The following is a 16,187-nucleotide window of genomic DNA, read 5'->3' as shown; positions in this document are numbered from 1 at the left end:
TTGATGTTGCTCCACCTCGATGGTTCTGTCTGGAAACGAAGAAACTACCCTGCCAGCCGGAACGGAAATGAAAACCGCCCCCAGAATCCAACGTTATACTCAAAGTGTCTCCCATCCTGATTATGATTGGCGGAGCAGACATGTGGCGTGCATGGCCCAGCTGCAGAATTACGCTCGGAATACGCTTGAGATCCGGCCAGGCGTTTTAATCTTCAATTGACGTCAAGTCCTTTTTGTATTACAGTGTACGAATCTCCAAGACTTTGAGTATTCCCTCGGACTAGTCGGAGCCGTCGCAGACCCGAGTCCCCGCCTATTCCCGTAATCTCACCATCTACCATAGTCTGGGTCTTAGGCAGCGAAATTGCTTCAACATCTTTTCAAAACGATGCCTTTGCAAATCAATATTGTAGCCACGCGTATGACACGTCACGCTGATATATCTAAGGAATAAACAACTTTGTAACTCTGACCAAAGTCCTATTTAAGACCGCGTCAAATACCGTCTCTTGCGTTTCTGCTTGTTAAACAGTCGTTTCAAATTAGTTCGCCATCTTATTTGTGAGCCAACTCAAAGAGCATTGATTCCAAAATGGCTGCCCTAAAAACAGAAGAACACCCTACCGAATCCCAATCAACGCCAAACGCCGGTGCTGGTGTCGTTCCTCCTGGGTTGAAAGTTATCCCTACCCATAGATATGACCCCCGCTCCGACGACGAAATCACATCATGGCTTCAAAAGAGACATCCAGTCACGTCCGAAAAGAACATCTGGGCCTTTTGGGATTCTGGATTCTCAAACATGCCGCCTTGGATTCAGCGCAACGTAATAAGCTGGGTACGACGCCTTGGTCCTGACTGGACCGTCCACCTTCTCAACGGCATCCCTGAATCTGAAACGTACGCTCGTCATTACATCGACGACGCCTTGCTTCCCAAGGCATTTGTCAACAATACCATGGATGGCAAGCACAAAGGAACACACCAATCCGACGTCATTCAATTACCTCTTCTATTCTTGTACGGAGGCGTTTGGATGGACGTCGGAACCATGCTGTTCAGACACATCGACGACATTTGCTGGAAGCAGATTGAAGACGCTGAATCGCCCTACGAAATATGGGGCTTCCATCTACGCTATGTCATGGTGAACACATTTATCGGCTGCAAGAGTGGTAACCCTTTTATTAAACGCTGGCTCGACATGTTTCTCGGTCTCTGGGAAGATGCCACCAATACCATTGGATTCCACAGGAAGGAGTCGTTTGCCAAACTCCCTCACATTACAAGCCCATCCCCTGAGCTCACGGCCGGGGATATGATTGACTACGGAGCTCATGTTGCATGCATCAACCTCGTGCGTGATTCTGTCGATGAATCAAGTGGCTGGAACGGTGTTGAGTATTACAAAAAACACATGCTCTTGCACGATGGCGAAAAGGAGATGGCACTCTTGCAAGCCCTCACAGCCTGGGATGGAAAACTCGAGTTTGAGCTTCTCTCCAGAAAACGTTCTGGTGAGGGCGCGGTTGTTGACGAAAGCTGGGTAGCTGCCGATGAATTGGTCCAAAATGTCATTACCAACTCGGCACTGCTGAAGTTGTCCCATGGGCCAAAGGGAATGTTTCGGTATACACTTGCCTGCTTCTGGGATCGTGAAGAGAATCATGACGCCGATGTGGCTCCGGGTACATTTGCAGAGTATCTTCGGTTTGCTAGTCTGCATTATGAGCAGACGCGAGTGTTGGAAGCAACGGCAGGGGAGGACCTTGTCAAGGAAACGCCGGACTATAATGCATTCCAGGATAAGTGCGGACATGATGGCTAGTATTTTTTGCCTCTGTATTCCAAACGGCTGGATGCTTCTGTCTAGGGGACCATGGAGTCATTACTAGTAGCTCCTCTACTGAAGCTACTGGTTGACACAACACATTGCAATATAGAACATCACATGTAGCATATTGTGATGTTAGTGTCAAATGTAATTTACAGAGCAGTATACTGTAGAGTAATATTTTCGGCAGAGTCTCGTAGGTGATAGAGGCTGGCTGGCATGCTGCTTGCTAGTAGTACTAACTGTAACGGGCTGCTCCTTCTCCTTGTCTCGATTTCTCTTTCTTCCTTGGCTTGAGATACTTGTTTATAGTCACATATACTCGCTTGGACCGTTACACCAACTTCAAGGTTGATAACATAAAGTCTGGCAACATTGCACCCGCTCGCCCTGCTATTTGAGTGTGATTTTCCGCCCCTATCCTATCCTCCTCAGTAGAGATTGAACCCTAACATACTAGGGATTGATGGGGAGAGCGGGAATTGGCCGGTCGGGAACAAAGTAGCACTCGCTGTTATCCCGACACTCGGTGTGAAGTTGTTCAAGGTCGTCTCCATCGCCCTTTTTGGCAAAGAAGTTGCCATCCTTTGCGGTAATAGGCTTCAGGACGCATTCGCCGCATTTATCGATGTGGCAGCTATCGCATTTCTGGCGGATCTGGTCCCAACCGCAGTTGCATTTGCCGATATCAACCTCATCCGGTATGCATTTAGGCTCGCAAACCTCGCGCATGGGCATGCATTTGCCTCCCTGGCATACTTCGCCGCACTTGCCACCAAGGCAGGTTTCGCCAGCAAGCGGCATCGAGTTAGAGATATTGACAAACTCAGGACCCTTCTCTTGTAGTTCGAGCATGCCTTCAAATTTCACCTGGGGCGGAATGAGGAAAAAAAAGTTCCTGGCCAACTCTTGCCTGATATTGGCATTCTTAAAGTCTTCCTCGTTATTTAGGGGAAATGTCGCGCCGCATGGACTACCGCCAAAGTACTTCTTGCAGAGGTTATCCTTGATCTGCTGGTCGCTTGGGAACCTGTCTTCACACGTTCCAATGTTTCGCGCCTCCATCTCGCGAAGCTCCTTGGGGTAAAATGCCGAGGATACCTTGCAGAAAGCCCATTTAAACGCGCGATGTGCAGCACTGCCCTGCGGGTGCGTGATGCTATTGGGATCGTTGCATGGTGCTGGCCAGCCCGTGCCGAAAAGCTCCAACTGGCCGAGGCGGTTATTACACGTCTCGGGGACTTCAACAACATCGTTATCCTTGATTTTGCGAACTTCGTTTTTGCCGCACTCAATAGCTTCGGTAAGGGCCTTTCCCTGGAACAAGCACCCCCCAATGCCTGAAAGAAACGAATATATCACAGTTTGCGGCTGGCCGGGAAACCTGTTGAGAGCGCCTCGCACGTTACTCGCAGAGGATCCGCCTCCAAGCTTTTTGGCGAGCGTCTCGAGTGCTTTCCCGGTGGGAGCCTTGCTCGCTAGTTCGTTAAAGTCCTGAATCTTCTTGACGGACTTATACACGCCGTACAGCCTCATAAGTTCATTTTGGTCCACCTCGCTGAGTACAGGCAAAGCCAAGGGGGAAGTAGTTTGACGTTTGCTATGCACGTCTCCGTCGTCGCCAGTAGCTATAGGCGGCAGTCTTGCTGCTGACACTGTGGTGTCAACCATGGACGCACTGACAAGAGTCATGGCAAAAAATTGTGATAAACGCATCTTGTTGCTTTGCGAATGTTAGGGTTTAGGTGGTTGGAATCAGAAGCAGTTGTTGATAACCGTAATGAGAAGCGACTGTTGGTTGTTGTTGGAATGCAGTATGTGATGGAATGAAGGCATAGAACCCAGGAATATAGCTCTCTACTTATAAGACTTGCCTACTGTACTTGTCATGCCCTTGAGCTGTGTTGGGAGTATACAGGTAATCTCTGTTACAGCGAATTCTGCATTGTATACTAGTCAGATGGCCAAATTGGTTTGATCATGCTGTGAAGGGAAGGCTTAATCCCCAAGAAGCAGAGTAGCGCAATAGTAATACTGAATTAGTTAGTAGTTATTAAAAACTACTTGGCGTATTATAGAATTGTATCACGAGTTCAATCGTAACACACCAGACGTTTTATGCGTTTGCATTAGCACATTGCTACGGACTTTAGCTTATGCAATTAGATCAGCAGAATACTAAGGACTTTTGGTTTATGCACTTGGATTAACATGCTACTGGGTACCTTAGCCCATACATTTAGATTACCATGCTGCTAGCGTCCTTGGCTCTCTCTTTCCAAGCTGCGCCTTGCAGAAGCCGGAGTTGCATCTATAGGTCCTGACTCCTGAGTTTCAGGCGCATGGGATAACAGTGCCTGGAAGATGCGAAAAGATACTCCTGTCATCTTTCATAATCAATTTGCCAATGCCGGATATCCTGGAGGCTATTCAAAATGACCACGCAGAATAAAAACTGCCCTGTTGGACCGACAATACATGTAGCGGAAAGATCGTGTGGCGACTGCAGCCACAAACATGACAGAAAATAACACCAAAACGACTCACACAGTATGTTGTCGTCTGACAGCACAAGGCGCTTTGGAAGGCAGGGCCTTTACATTGTGGAATGTGTCAGCTTGTATTTCGAGTATAAATGCAAATGGGTTAACAGGTTCTGGGAGTGTTTAGTGTCCCAGGCGAAGTAAGGCAGGCTTCGTGTTTAAATTTGCACTGCCGTGGCCCGGTTCGCATCTCACATCACACATGCATGCAGCTATCAAGCGAGCTAAACCAATCAAGGTCAACTGGTACCATTTGATCAAAATCCTGGCAAAAATAGCCCACATTGCACACTGCGTCACCGTGGGGACCACCACACAGCTTGGCCCGTCTAGTCCCGCTCTCTTTCACACGCCACGCCAACTGGTCCCTGGCGGCAGGGCAGATTCATGCGAGGCAAACAAACGCGAAGACGGTGACGAAACGTCGTGCAACTTTGACCCTCCATGAACTCAACTCATCGTGTATTTTCCTCTCTGCCGCTTTCTTTGACGTTTCGGAATTTAGCCCTTCTTGCACACACTGCTGCGTCGTTTTGTCAGGCTGACATCAACCGGTAAGTCAACCTGCATCTCACATCTGTTCGTCGTGGCTCGCAAGGTAATCCTCATCATCTGACCTCCGTTGTCCGATGGATGCCAACAGCTCGCACTCGCAGCTATTTCTTTTACTGCATTTTATTGACAGTGTTGCTACCTGATTAGTTGCACAAACCCCTCAACCTTTAGCTTGTTGCTAGTACTTTACGACGTCACGACGGAAGACGACCACCTCGACGCAACTTTACGGTATTCGCAATATTGATATGGTGACTGTCAGAACCTCACTGGGATTCAAGACTACTATCCCGAGTTGCGGTCTTTAGGGACCAGCCAAATCTGCCCTCGATGGCACCCGAAAATGATTACTATGCCGATCTGGGGATGCCACGCGATGCCGACATTGATGCAATCAAGAAGCAATATCGAAAGCTGGGTAAGAGGGAAATTCATCCTTGCAAGAGATAGCAGCCTATCTTTCTTTTTTTATTGGGCTGACATCATGGTGTAGCATTGAAATACCATCCCGATAGAAATAATGGCAACGAGCAGGAAGCTAGTGCCAAGTTTCAGGTCATCCAACAAGCTCACGAAGTTCTCTCGGATCCAACAGCAAAAGCAAAGTACGATGCCACCCTCGGACGAAGCCGATATCCTGGTGCTTCGGGAGTCAAGGGAAATCCTTGGGCCAACGCTGGCCAACAGTTCCCTACGCCCCCACGACGAACGACAGCCGCTAGAAACGCAACATCTGGAGCACAACGATGGCAGACGAGGTTCTCAAGTGGCGTGCCACCCACGGCAAAGCAAACCTTTGGATCTGACCCAGACGCGAAGAAGAACGCTGCCAAAGCATTCGAGAACATGAGGAAGAATGGCCGCGGTGAGCCTCGTCCAACAGAGCCGCCTCCACCACCTCCACGACAGCCACCGCGGACCGAGTCTGCGAGACAACGTCAGGAAGCCTCGTTTGGCTCCAGGAAGTCTGGCTACTATCCTCGCTCGACGACGCTTGGGGATGAACCTCCTGTATCAAATGCGGGTTATACCACGTCGGGACGTCGCGATGTACCACCACCTCCACCACCTCGACCAGGCCCGAATCCGATGCCCGATCCTTTAAGCCAGTTCAGGGATAAAGGCGCTTCGTCTGAATCTTACCCGGGTACGCCTTATGCTTCCAAGGGCGGTGAAAAGACGGATCCCTTCGCCGGGGTACCGTTGGGTCGCGCAAAGAGCGCGCGTGGAGACAGCCGTGCTAACCAGGAACCAGCTTCAGATGACAAGCAGCGCAGTTCCAGTGTACCAAGGCGACCGACGCAAGAAGATGTCGATGCAAATCTTCGGGCTCCGAAAGATGGCGATCAACAGGCACAGAGTGCAGACGAGAGCGCTGGAACGCATACTAATACCTCCTTCAAGTCTCGAGCCGATGCGAGATTCACCGCTGATCACACCCACCAAACCGCCAAACCTCCTTCGGACAGTAACTGTAAGTCAAACTCTTTTCACACTGCTATGAAAATCCAAAACTTACACACTCGACAGCGAATAACAAAGGCGGACCCTCAATGTATGAAGCTCCTCTGAGTCAAAATCTCCGCAAACAGTCTTTATTTGCTGCGTATAATCCAGGGTTTGCAAAGTCTGGAATTGCATGGTCTTCTCCAAAACCGAGCCTTGATAGTTCAGGCACCATGCATCGACAAAGGTCTCCGAGTGGAAAAAAGGGTGGTAGTGTCACACTTTTGCCGTTTGAAGTGCAGCAGACCAAAATCTTGAACAGTCTTATCAAAAATAAAGAAGGCGCCCAGTGGCTCAAGGAAGGAACTGGATATATGTTGTCAGCCGGCAACGATGGAGCGACAATGGACCAAGAAGAGCTAGCTAACCACGATGAATCGAACAGCTTTACCTTCCCCGTGGACGATGACACATTTGCCGAATCCCCCAAGGCGCCGGCTGGGCAAGGCTTCGCGAAGAGTAGCTTGGACGACATAAATACTCGCTTTGCCAATGATGACGGCCCAAACACGTACCAGTTCAACGCTGGGACGGGGGAAGCAGACGCCAATGTGGGTATCAGGTCTTCTCCACGCAGTCGAAGAGCTCGTCGCTCGCCGATTAAGCGGCCTACCGTCCACCTCCGTGATAATGCTAATACTACCTCTAATGCTACGCAGGCCGAGAGTGGTTTTAATCCTGAAGGCTGGAGCGACAAATTCAATGCTCAGACATTCGTTCCCCAACCACAACCCGGGCCGTCAGCTTCGCCGACACGTACCAGTCGTACCAACTCTAGGAGGACGAAGATAAAACGGACGGCTGGCACAGCAGCAGCAGTTGAAGAGAGCAGTAGCGAAGAAGAGACTTATGAATGGCGCGGAAGAAATCCACAGACACAGAGTCGACCGTCGGGGACTGACAGCCCACAAGCCATGGATATCGACTCTCCAATATCCTCTTCCGCTGGTGCGACTGCAACTAGAACTGCAACCGCAACTCAGGCGGCGCGAAATATTCCAGTCGAACCATCTCGACCAGAGTGGCGTGCCGGCAAAGTAGACGGCGGTGTGGCCAAAGACGAAAAACCAGAGCGGCCAGCCAAGATTCCATTGGATGCAAACGCTGTAGGGTCGGAGGACAGTGAAGAATTTAGGGCAAGCTTTGCAGACATAAGAAACGTGGCACCGTTCGCTCAGCAAAAGGATGGGCTGGAGTCGCTCAATGGAATGAAGGATAGTTTGCCGTTTGAGAGCAAAGCGTCCGATGTGCCGCCTGTCAAGATGCCTAAAGCTGCGACGGCGCTGGAGTTTCCTGAACCCCCGGTGGCGCCCCGTCTGCCACCAACAGTTGCTATTGACGGGTTGAAACCAGATACTGGTTCTTGGGTGAAATATGTTTCCGATTTCGAAAGTTATTTACGACAATGGGACTCCTTCAACGGCTTAGTTGTAGATCATTTTGCTACGAGGAAGGTGCTGATTGAGAATACTAGAGCAGAGAAGGGATATGGATTTCTGGCAGCTCGCGGCGATGGAGATTTACAGGAATATTTCAGCTGGGTTCAACAGGATAACGATGTGCAACGACGATGGATGGATGCCTGCGAGGATCATGAGAAACGGATGCGAGAATTTATGGCGTTTAGAGAGAAGATGAAGGATGGCCGTGCTTAGGCGTAGGGGGTCTCTTTTTGAGCGGGCTGCATTATCATATATTCAGGAAAGGCGATTTGAGCGCACTGGGTTTTATTTGGAGTTGGGAAGAGAATATACTTAAATACTCCTCGATAAACAACGATACCCATGAATATTTGTGCTGCGGTGACCTTTGTTTCAGGGGCTTAAACGCAGGCAACAGCGGGCTATTGTAGGAGTTTCTGGCGTATGTCGTTGCATGGTGAACTTAATTTGACGCTTTCAGCCCGCCCTGGTATGTTTCGCAATGTATAGGACCTGATGGAAAGTTTTGTTTTCATCTTCTGCAAGCTGGTGTGAATGCGTGGCAGGAATATCTTCTCATGAACAGGAAGAGTAGTTCAGCTGTGATGAGTGAGTGTTGAGATGGAACGTTCTGAGTTCAGAGTGAGTTGATTTTGGGTGTGAGTGGACAAAATGAAGGTGATAGAAGTGTGAGCCATCTTTGACTGAGTTTACCGACGGTCTGGTCCTTTTTTTCCGAATTCCGAACCTTTTCTATTCACAAATAATCTTGTTCCGCAGTAATACCCCGTCCTGGAATTCAAGTCTAGGGGTGAAATAATTCGAGAAATCAGCGTTACACACCCCTGTTATGTACCTAGGTATCCACTGGAAATCATGTTGAATGTACAATTACATGGTTAATACGTGAGTCGTTTGTGGAGGAGATGAATCGCGGCGACGCCCGCAGGAGGCGTTTGGAAGCAGTATCAGGGCATGACGAGGAGGTTGACAAACATGTGAATATGTAGTACTGGCATATCCCCATATCAAGTTCTTGAACTGGTTTACGCCAAATCATACCTTGATGTCACACTGTTTGGTGGGTGTTCGACCACAGCCAGTGACCAAGAGGGTATGCTGTGCACACCTTGGTCTTGGAATGGCCCGTGATTACATGGTGTTCTGGAGAAGTACGGAGTACGGAATATGGAGGATGCATTGCTCACGTTGGACAATGGTGCTAGAGTCCAAGAAACAATCCCCATGGAGAATCTAGCCACTGAGACACACATAGCACAGCTGAGATGGCTTGTCTCTCTTCTCGCAACATGACTCGGGAAGAAGGAACACGATGCCATCATCGGCAATAAAATGTCTCTCCATCCCGTCTCTTGTGGTTGTGCGGGCTGTGCAACACCACGAATGAATCCGTTTTCAAAGGCATGTTGTACATGGTTTGGTTTGAGTTTTAGCCACGGGTGCAAATGGAAATGCCGTGTGGCACTTGACCCCCTTAACCAGCCCGACCATGTAAAGGGGACATTGAATGCAAGGTAGATGGTGCAGTGCAGAAGGTTGGGGCGGACAAACAAGGGTCGGGCCATGATGGGAGAAATTGGCTGGCTTGAGGTTGGAGGGTATCATCCGAGTGGCAGATGGCCATGTCCATGTCCCTGTTCTGCAGCACAGCTGCGAGTCTGCGACTAGTCTCGCATATTTTTATGTGTCCATGTCTTGCTCGATTGCACTAGGCTGTCGACGATGATTTTGCATTAGTTTGAAGGAGTGTGGTCCACTTGGTTTGCTGTGTTGTTTTTTTGCTGATCGTTTGTTGGCGCTGTTTGGCAGTGAAGTGGTCGTCTTTGATGGGAGTGAATTGGTGAACTGTTGGTGAAGAGATGCACGAGACGTGGATATTTGCTTCTTGCTGAGATTGAAGGCAACTGAGGGCAGTCTAGGCGTTGATGTTTGGGGATGAACAAAGAAACGTGAGGCCATAGTTCCATCTCACCGAAACAGGGAGAACCTTGTGTGTTTGTAATTAGTTGTCATGGTTGATGATGGAAGGTCTGTTTTCTGGCTGTATTGCGCCTGTGCACTAGGTCATATATTGATTCAAGGTGAAGTCGGATGAAGGTGACGAGGTCATCAATATCTTGCTGACATGAGATATTCATGGATTGGACCAACAGTGAATCAACACAGTGCAAGCAAGTACAGGGGTTTGCAGCCTTCAGTTGACTTCTCCTTGACGGCACATGCAGCCCGCCTTGATGGGCCGCTACCGTCACCAGCTTGAGCATTCAAACATTTAAACTTGATTCAATGTTGACATCTGGGCACATCAATTGTCAAGTATTTCAACATCAAAGGCTTCACCTCTACTCCATATTAAGCAGACTCCAAATAGGCATCCAGTCCGCCAAGTCCTTAAAGATACTAGCGTGTCAACCTTGCTGGCTTGCCGCTGGTTCATCTCCACAAGCCAAGCGGCTCGATCAAAAGTTGATGCACGCACTTATTTCCATTCCCGCACCCCATCAGTCCCAACCAAACTAAACCAGACTGCACCGTCCACGTCCCGATACTGAAGGTGCCACACCTCGCTGAGAAATTATCCTGCTGATCCACCATCCTGATATCCTCACATCACATGGACTCATTGTCCATCCACCAGCCCTCCCTCTAGCTGGCGACCCTTTCGAACTACTCGAACCGCTTATTCTGCTTCCACTGCGCTACTCCTTCGTATCTGGATGCGCTGTCACCCTCTGTCGGCCGGAAACAATTGCCACGAGAATCACGAGCCTCGCCTTGCCTCGCCTTGCCCTGCTCGACCATAGAGACGACGTCTCTTTAGGAAGGCGTCGGCCTCAACCGCAACGCCCGTCGTCGAAGCACGTCAGATTTCCATCCGAGGGCAAACGGCTGCTCGATATTGGCTGCCTTGGACCTTCGCCAACGACACCAATCCCGTATTTATTTTTTTCTGTTCTTCGACATCCTTCCCTGGCGTCTTGTGGCAGCTTTGTCGCAAGATTCCATTTTCAGTTCGCCCAACATGAACGGAACGGCTGCCTCAGCGAGGGGCAAAAGAAAAGCACCAGTCTCGCCTGATAATTCACCACCAGCCAAGCGTGCCATCAACGGCAAGCTGTCCCCTGGTGACAATACCCCAGACGTCGCCGATATTGTGCAATACGATGGCGAGTCAGATATTGCCGACGAGCTCCATGCCGATGCCGCCATGTACGTTGGCACACCAGGGAGCCTGGGCGAGTGGCAGGACACCATTCAAAAAGTTGTACGGAACGTTGTTGCAATCCGCTTTTGTCAAACATGCTCTTTCGATACGGATCAAGCTTTGACGAGTGAGGCTACTGGTTTCGTCGTAGACGCCGAACGAGGGTATGTCATTTCATTCCATCTTGACTGCTTAGCCTAGACCGGAACCTATGAAAACTTTTGCTTGTTTACGGATTCTAATCGCGACGCAGATATATTCTAACAAATCGACATGTCGTGGGCGCTGGGCCTTTTTGGGGACACTGCGTCTTCGATAATCACGAAGAAGTCGACTGCTATCCCGTTTACCGCGACCCCGTACACGACTTTGGTATTCTTCGATATGACCCGAAAGCGATCAAGTACATGCATGTTGATGGCTTAGACCTAAGTCCCGATCAAGCCCAAGGTTTGTGCTATTCACAGAAAACTGAATAATCATGCGTGGAACTTGTTGGGGCTAACTTGCTTGCTACTCTACTAGTTGGTGTTGAGATTCGAGTCGTCGGTAACGATGCCGGAGAAAAGCTCAGTATCTTGTCAGGTGTAATCAGTCGCCTTGACCGAAATGCTCCCGAATACGGCGAGGGCTACAGCGATTTCAACACTTGTTACTACCAGGCCAACGCTGCTGCCAGCGGCGGCAGTTCTGGCAGTCCTGTTGTTAGCAAGGATGGCTGTGCCGTTGCGCTGCAAGCTGGCGGTCGGTCTGACGGCGCTTCGACCGACTACTTCCTCCCGCTTGATCGACCTCTTCGAGCCCTTCAGTGCATCCAACAAGGCAAACCTGTCACCCGCGGCGATATCCAGTGCCAGTTTCTTTTGAAGCCGTTTGATGAGTGTCGCCGGCTTGGCCTCACATCGGAGTGGGAGGCAGAGATGCGAAAGGCTTTCCCTAACGAAACAAACATGCTTGTTGCCGAAATCGTCCTGCCAGATGGGCCATCAGATAACAAGATCGAAGAAGGTGACGTTTTGGTGAAGGTGAATGGAGAGCTCATTACGCAATTCATCAGGCTCGACGACATCTTGGACTCACATGTGGGCAAGTCGATCAAGGTTCAACTGCAGCGTGGCGGTGAGGATATCGAGGTGGATATCGATGTTGGGGATTTGCACAGCATCACCCCCGACCGATTTGTCTCGGTTGCTGGAGCAAGTTTCCATAACCTGTCTTACCAGCAGGCTCGTCTCTACGCTGTTGCCGTCAAGGGCGTCTATGTGTGCGAGTCCGCGGGATCATTCAGGTTTGATAATACTGATAATGGATGGATTGTTCAAACTATCGACCACAAGAAAGTCCCTGATCTAGACACCTTCATCCAAGTTGTCAAGGGGATCCCCGACAAGGCACGGGTGGTGGTTACCTACAAGCATCTCCGCGATCTGCACACGCTTAATACCACTGTCGTATATGTGGACCGGCACTGGTCGTCCAAGATGAAGCAGGCAGTCCGAAACGACGAGACTGGACTGTGGGACTTTTCCGACTTGGGAGACGCCCTTCCCCCCGTTCCGCCGGTTCGTCGTTCAGCAGCATTCATCGAGTTGGATCATATGCCTCACCCCGGCATTGCAGAGCTGATTCAAAGCTTTGTTCACGTCAACTGCACCATGCCTGTGAAGCTGGATGGGTTTCCAAAGAACCGAAGATGGGGAATGGGTCTGGTCATTGATGCGGACAAGGGCCTTGTTTTAATTTCGAGAGCCATTGTTCCGTACGATCTCTGTGACATCACTGTTACCATTGCGGACTCTATCATTGTGGAGGGCAAAGTTGTTTTCCTTCACCCACTTCAGAACTACGCCATCATCCAATACGATCCCGCCCTCGTGGATGCACCCGTCAAGAGTGCTAGACTGAGCAGCGAACATCTCAGTCAAGGTGCCAAGACGTACTTCTTGGGCCACAACAGAATCGGCCGTGTTGTGCACGGTGCCACAACCGTCACTGAAGTCACGGCTGTTGCCATCCCCGCCAACTCAGGGGCCCCTCGTTACCGAGCTGTCAATGTGGATGCCATCACCATTGATAGCAACCTTGGTTCTACTTGCAACAGCGGTGTTTTGGTTTCACCCGATGGAACTGTCCAGGCCCTGTGGCTTTCGTATCTTGGAGAGCGGTCTCCTTGCAGCCAGCGGGATGAGGAATACTATCTGGGTCTGGCCACGCCGACTCTGTTGCCTGTCATCTCTACTATTCAAAAGGGCGAGTCTCCCAAGCTGAGGCTGCTGTCAGTCGAGTTTAGGGCTATTCAAATGTCGCAGGCATCCGTCATGGGTGTTTCTGACGACTGGATTAAGAAGGTGACGCAGGCCAACAGGTCTCACCACCAGCTCTTCATGGTCAGCAAGCGAACTTTTGAGAGGGTCAACCAGCCGGTTTCCCTCCTGGAAGGCGACATCATCTTGACGTTGAACGGCAAAATATGTACAACCATCTCTGACTTTGATGTCATGTATTCTAATGAGGTGCTCGATGCCGTTATTGTTCGAGAGTGCGAGGAGGTGCACCTGCAACTGGCCACTGTTCCGGCCGACGATATAGAGACTGACCATGCGGTGTCATTCTGCGGTGCAATCCTGCATCGTCCCCATCAAGCTGTCCGCCAACAAATCAGCAAACTTCACAGTGAGGTATATGTGTCTAGCAGAATCCGCGGCTCGCCAGCCTATCAGTATGGTGTTGCCCCGACCAACTTTATCACCCATGTGAATGGCCAGCCCACACCGGATCTCGACTCATTCATTGCTGCTACCCGAAAGATTCCCGACAACACTTGTAAGTTGTAACTTTTGTTGAATATTCAGACCCGGACAAGGCCAGAGGCTAACTCGGTGAACAGACTTCCGCTTGAAAGCTGTAACATTTGACAGCGTACCATGGGTCATTACGATGAAAAAGAATGACCACTACTTTCCCACAATGGAGTGGATCAAAGACAGCAACGAGGCATGTGGCTGGCGACGCGTTACGTATGAGGGACAAGAAGTCTTTCAGGGAGAGGCTGTCGACGGTGTTCCACCCCATGTTGAAGATGCAGAAATGGATTAACATGTTGTGGATGGCGCTGTGCTGATTGGCATAGCATCAACAGTCACGGTACCAACATAAAAGACCAAAAAAAAAAAGGACAAAAAAAGACAAAACCGTGGCTTTGTAGCATTATACTGCATAACCCCAGCCAGGTCTTGGCAGAACCTGGCGCATTGGACACTGGCGTTAACGGCTATGAAGGATCTCGTGCAGTTTTTCTGGAGCTGACTTACAGCTGTGGTTACGGAGGTGTTATTGGATTCGTTTCAGTTCATCTGTCCTTGTTCACTCTTGATTACTCTACTTTATTCTTTGCTTTCGAATGATACCGTCGAACCACAGATTTGTCGCCAGTCATATGTTACAACGAGAATACATAGAACAGTCAGAACTTGCCTTATGCTCCGTCTTGAGCGAGGGCCAGTGTTAATATACAAGTAAAACATGAAATATTCGATGCATGATGTTGCGAGTGGGAATGGGTTACAACTGAAAGATTTGTTTTGATGCAGCATCTCTTGGTTGCAGAAATCCGGCCCATCAAATTGTCTACCAGACCAGTTGGGTTGAGTTTTCTGTGCCAGAGTTGACTGCATGTGTCTGGTGGGGCAGAGCTCAGTCGCCGCCCCGCAATGAGCTCACCCGCAGCACTTGATCGCTCAATTTGGCATTTATCGATTGTAGGCACCGGGAATGCGGCCAACATCAGCCTTGTCCAACCTCTTCCGTACATACGTAATTCTAGGCAGCTTCTTTCTTCACCACTCCCTTGCATCAGGCAAGTGGTGAACCAGATACCCTTCTCGAGCTATATCATCTATCCAAGTCGCCCGCCATGCCTCCGGCGCAGTCATACCTGGTGAGATCCAACTTGATTTGCCTTGACTTGACACAACCCCGCCATAGCCGTCAGTGACGCAACAGCGTCAAGTGCATCTTGAGATCATGAAGCTAACCAGCGCATCCTCTTGCGACACACCTCAGACCAAACTAAAGGTCCAGCTCAAGCTCGCAATCGCGCGCTTACGAATGGTCCAGCAGCGCGATGAACAAATTGGCAAGACACAGCAGCGGGCAATGGCCCAGCTCCTCGAAGCCGGCAAGATCGATTCCGCGACGATCCGTGTCGAGAACATCATCCGATCAGACATCACAACCGAGCTCCACGAGATGCTGGAGCTCTACTGCGAACTACTACTCGCCCGCGCTGGATTACTGGAAGGCCCGGTGTGTGATCCCGGTCTGGAAGAGGCCATCAAGAGCATCATCTACGCGGCGCCCAAGACTGAAATCAAGGAGCTCGCAACGGTGAGGCAGCTCCTCGGAGAAAAGTACGGCAAGGAGTTTGTCCTCGCTGCCATGGAGAACACAGACGGCAAGGTGAATGAAAAGGTTGTCAGGAAGCTGAGCGTCGAGCCGCCGAAGCAGGAGCTCGTGCAAGGCTACCTGGAGGAGATTGCGCGAGCATACGGAGTGGATTGGCCGAAGAGGGCCAAGGTCACACCCCCGCCGGATCTGATCGACGATTTTGATGATAATGACGAAGATGACCCGTCGGGTGGGCAGAAGGTTTTGGCGGAGCCCTTGACTACGGGGAGGAAGCTGTCCAGGGGGGAGGAGGAGTTGAATAGGGCGACGCCGCCGCAGGGGTTTGCGGGGCCGAGGAGTCCTGTGACGGTTACGCCGCCGAGGAGGACGACGGAGAATGTGCATCCAAAGGTTACGCTGGGGTCGGTCGAGTTGAAGCCGAATAAGAAGATGGAGGCGGTGGCTAGGAAGGAGCCCGAGGGGGCGGTGCCGGATATAAGTGATTTGGAGAGGAGGTTTGCGGCGCTGAAGAAGAGGTGATGGATGGGTTCTGGTGGATTGGCTGGGAAATACCGAAAGATGCATTGTTGACAGCGTTTAATTGAATTGAGGTTTGCTTTCAATGTTGTTTTGTGCTGGAGTATCTGGTCTTTATGCCCTCCGCTTTCTAAATGCCTGGAGTGTAGAGATTGGAGGATGGCACTGGGATGTCTGCT

General features: G+C 50.3%; 5 protein-coding genes across 5 annotated transcripts; 4 read left to right on the top strand and 1 right to left on the bottom strand.

Moving 5' to 3' along the window:
* Positions 1–592: 592 nt before the first annotated feature.
* On the top strand, positions 593–1,828 carry VFPPC_05254 (glycosyltransferase; the record flags this gene model as incomplete). The annotated part of the gene is made up of 1 exon (XM_018284481.1): positions 593–1,828. One exon carries the CDS (start codon positions 593–595, stop codon positions 1,826–1,828), a length of 1,236 nt encoding a protein of 411 aa, XP_018145990.1.
* Positions 1,829–2,290: 462 nt separating this feature from the next.
* Positions 2,291–3,526, bottom strand: VFPPC_13796 (hypothetical protein; the record flags this gene model as incomplete). Its single annotated transcript, XM_018291568.1, has 1 exon — positions 2,291–3,526. The coding sequence occupies one exon, from the start codon at positions 3,524–3,526 to the stop codon at positions 2,291–2,293; it is 1,236 nt and encodes a 411-aa protein (XP_018145989.1).
* A 1,736-nt stretch (positions 3,527–5,262) lies between these two features.
* Positions 5,263–8,093, top strand: VFPPC_05253 (DnaJ domain-containing protein; the record flags this gene model as incomplete). The annotated part of the gene is made up of 3 exons (XM_018284480.1): positions 5,263–5,350; positions 5,426–6,406; positions 6,463–8,093. 3 exons carry the CDS (start codon positions 5,263–5,265, stop codon positions 8,091–8,093), a joined length of 2,700 nt encoding a protein of 899 aa, XP_018145988.1.
* A 2,809-nt stretch (positions 8,094–10,902) lies between these two features.
* VFPPC_05252 (trypsin-like peptidase domain-containing protein) lies at positions 10,903–14,181 on the top strand (the record flags this gene model as incomplete). Its single annotated transcript, XM_018284479.1, has 4 exons — positions 10,903–11,249; positions 11,339–11,535; positions 11,611–13,908; positions 13,973–14,181. 4 exons carry the CDS (start codon positions 10,903–10,905, stop codon positions 14,179–14,181), a joined length of 3,051 nt encoding a protein of 1,016 aa, XP_018145987.1.
* Positions 14,182–15,108: 927 nt separating this feature from the next.
* Positions 15,109–16,011, top strand: VFPPC_05251 (increased sodium tolerance protein 1; the record flags this gene model as incomplete). Its single annotated transcript, XM_018284478.1, has 1 exon — positions 15,109–16,011. One exon carries the CDS (start codon positions 15,109–15,111, stop codon positions 16,009–16,011), a length of 903 nt encoding a protein of 300 aa, XP_018145986.1.
* Between the last annotated feature and the right edge of the window lie 176 nt (positions 16,012–16,187).

The sequence above is a fragment of the Pochonia chlamydosporia genome, chromosome 3, assembly GCF_001653235.2.
Source record: "Pochonia chlamydosporia 170 chromosome 3, whole genome shotgun sequence".
Taxonomy (NCBI): domain Eukaryota; kingdom Fungi; phylum Ascomycota; class Sordariomycetes; order Hypocreales; family Clavicipitaceae; genus Pochonia; species Pochonia chlamydosporia.
The sequence above is the reverse complement of the archived record's forward strand: the minus strand, read 5'-3'. Positions and strand labels throughout refer to the sequence as shown.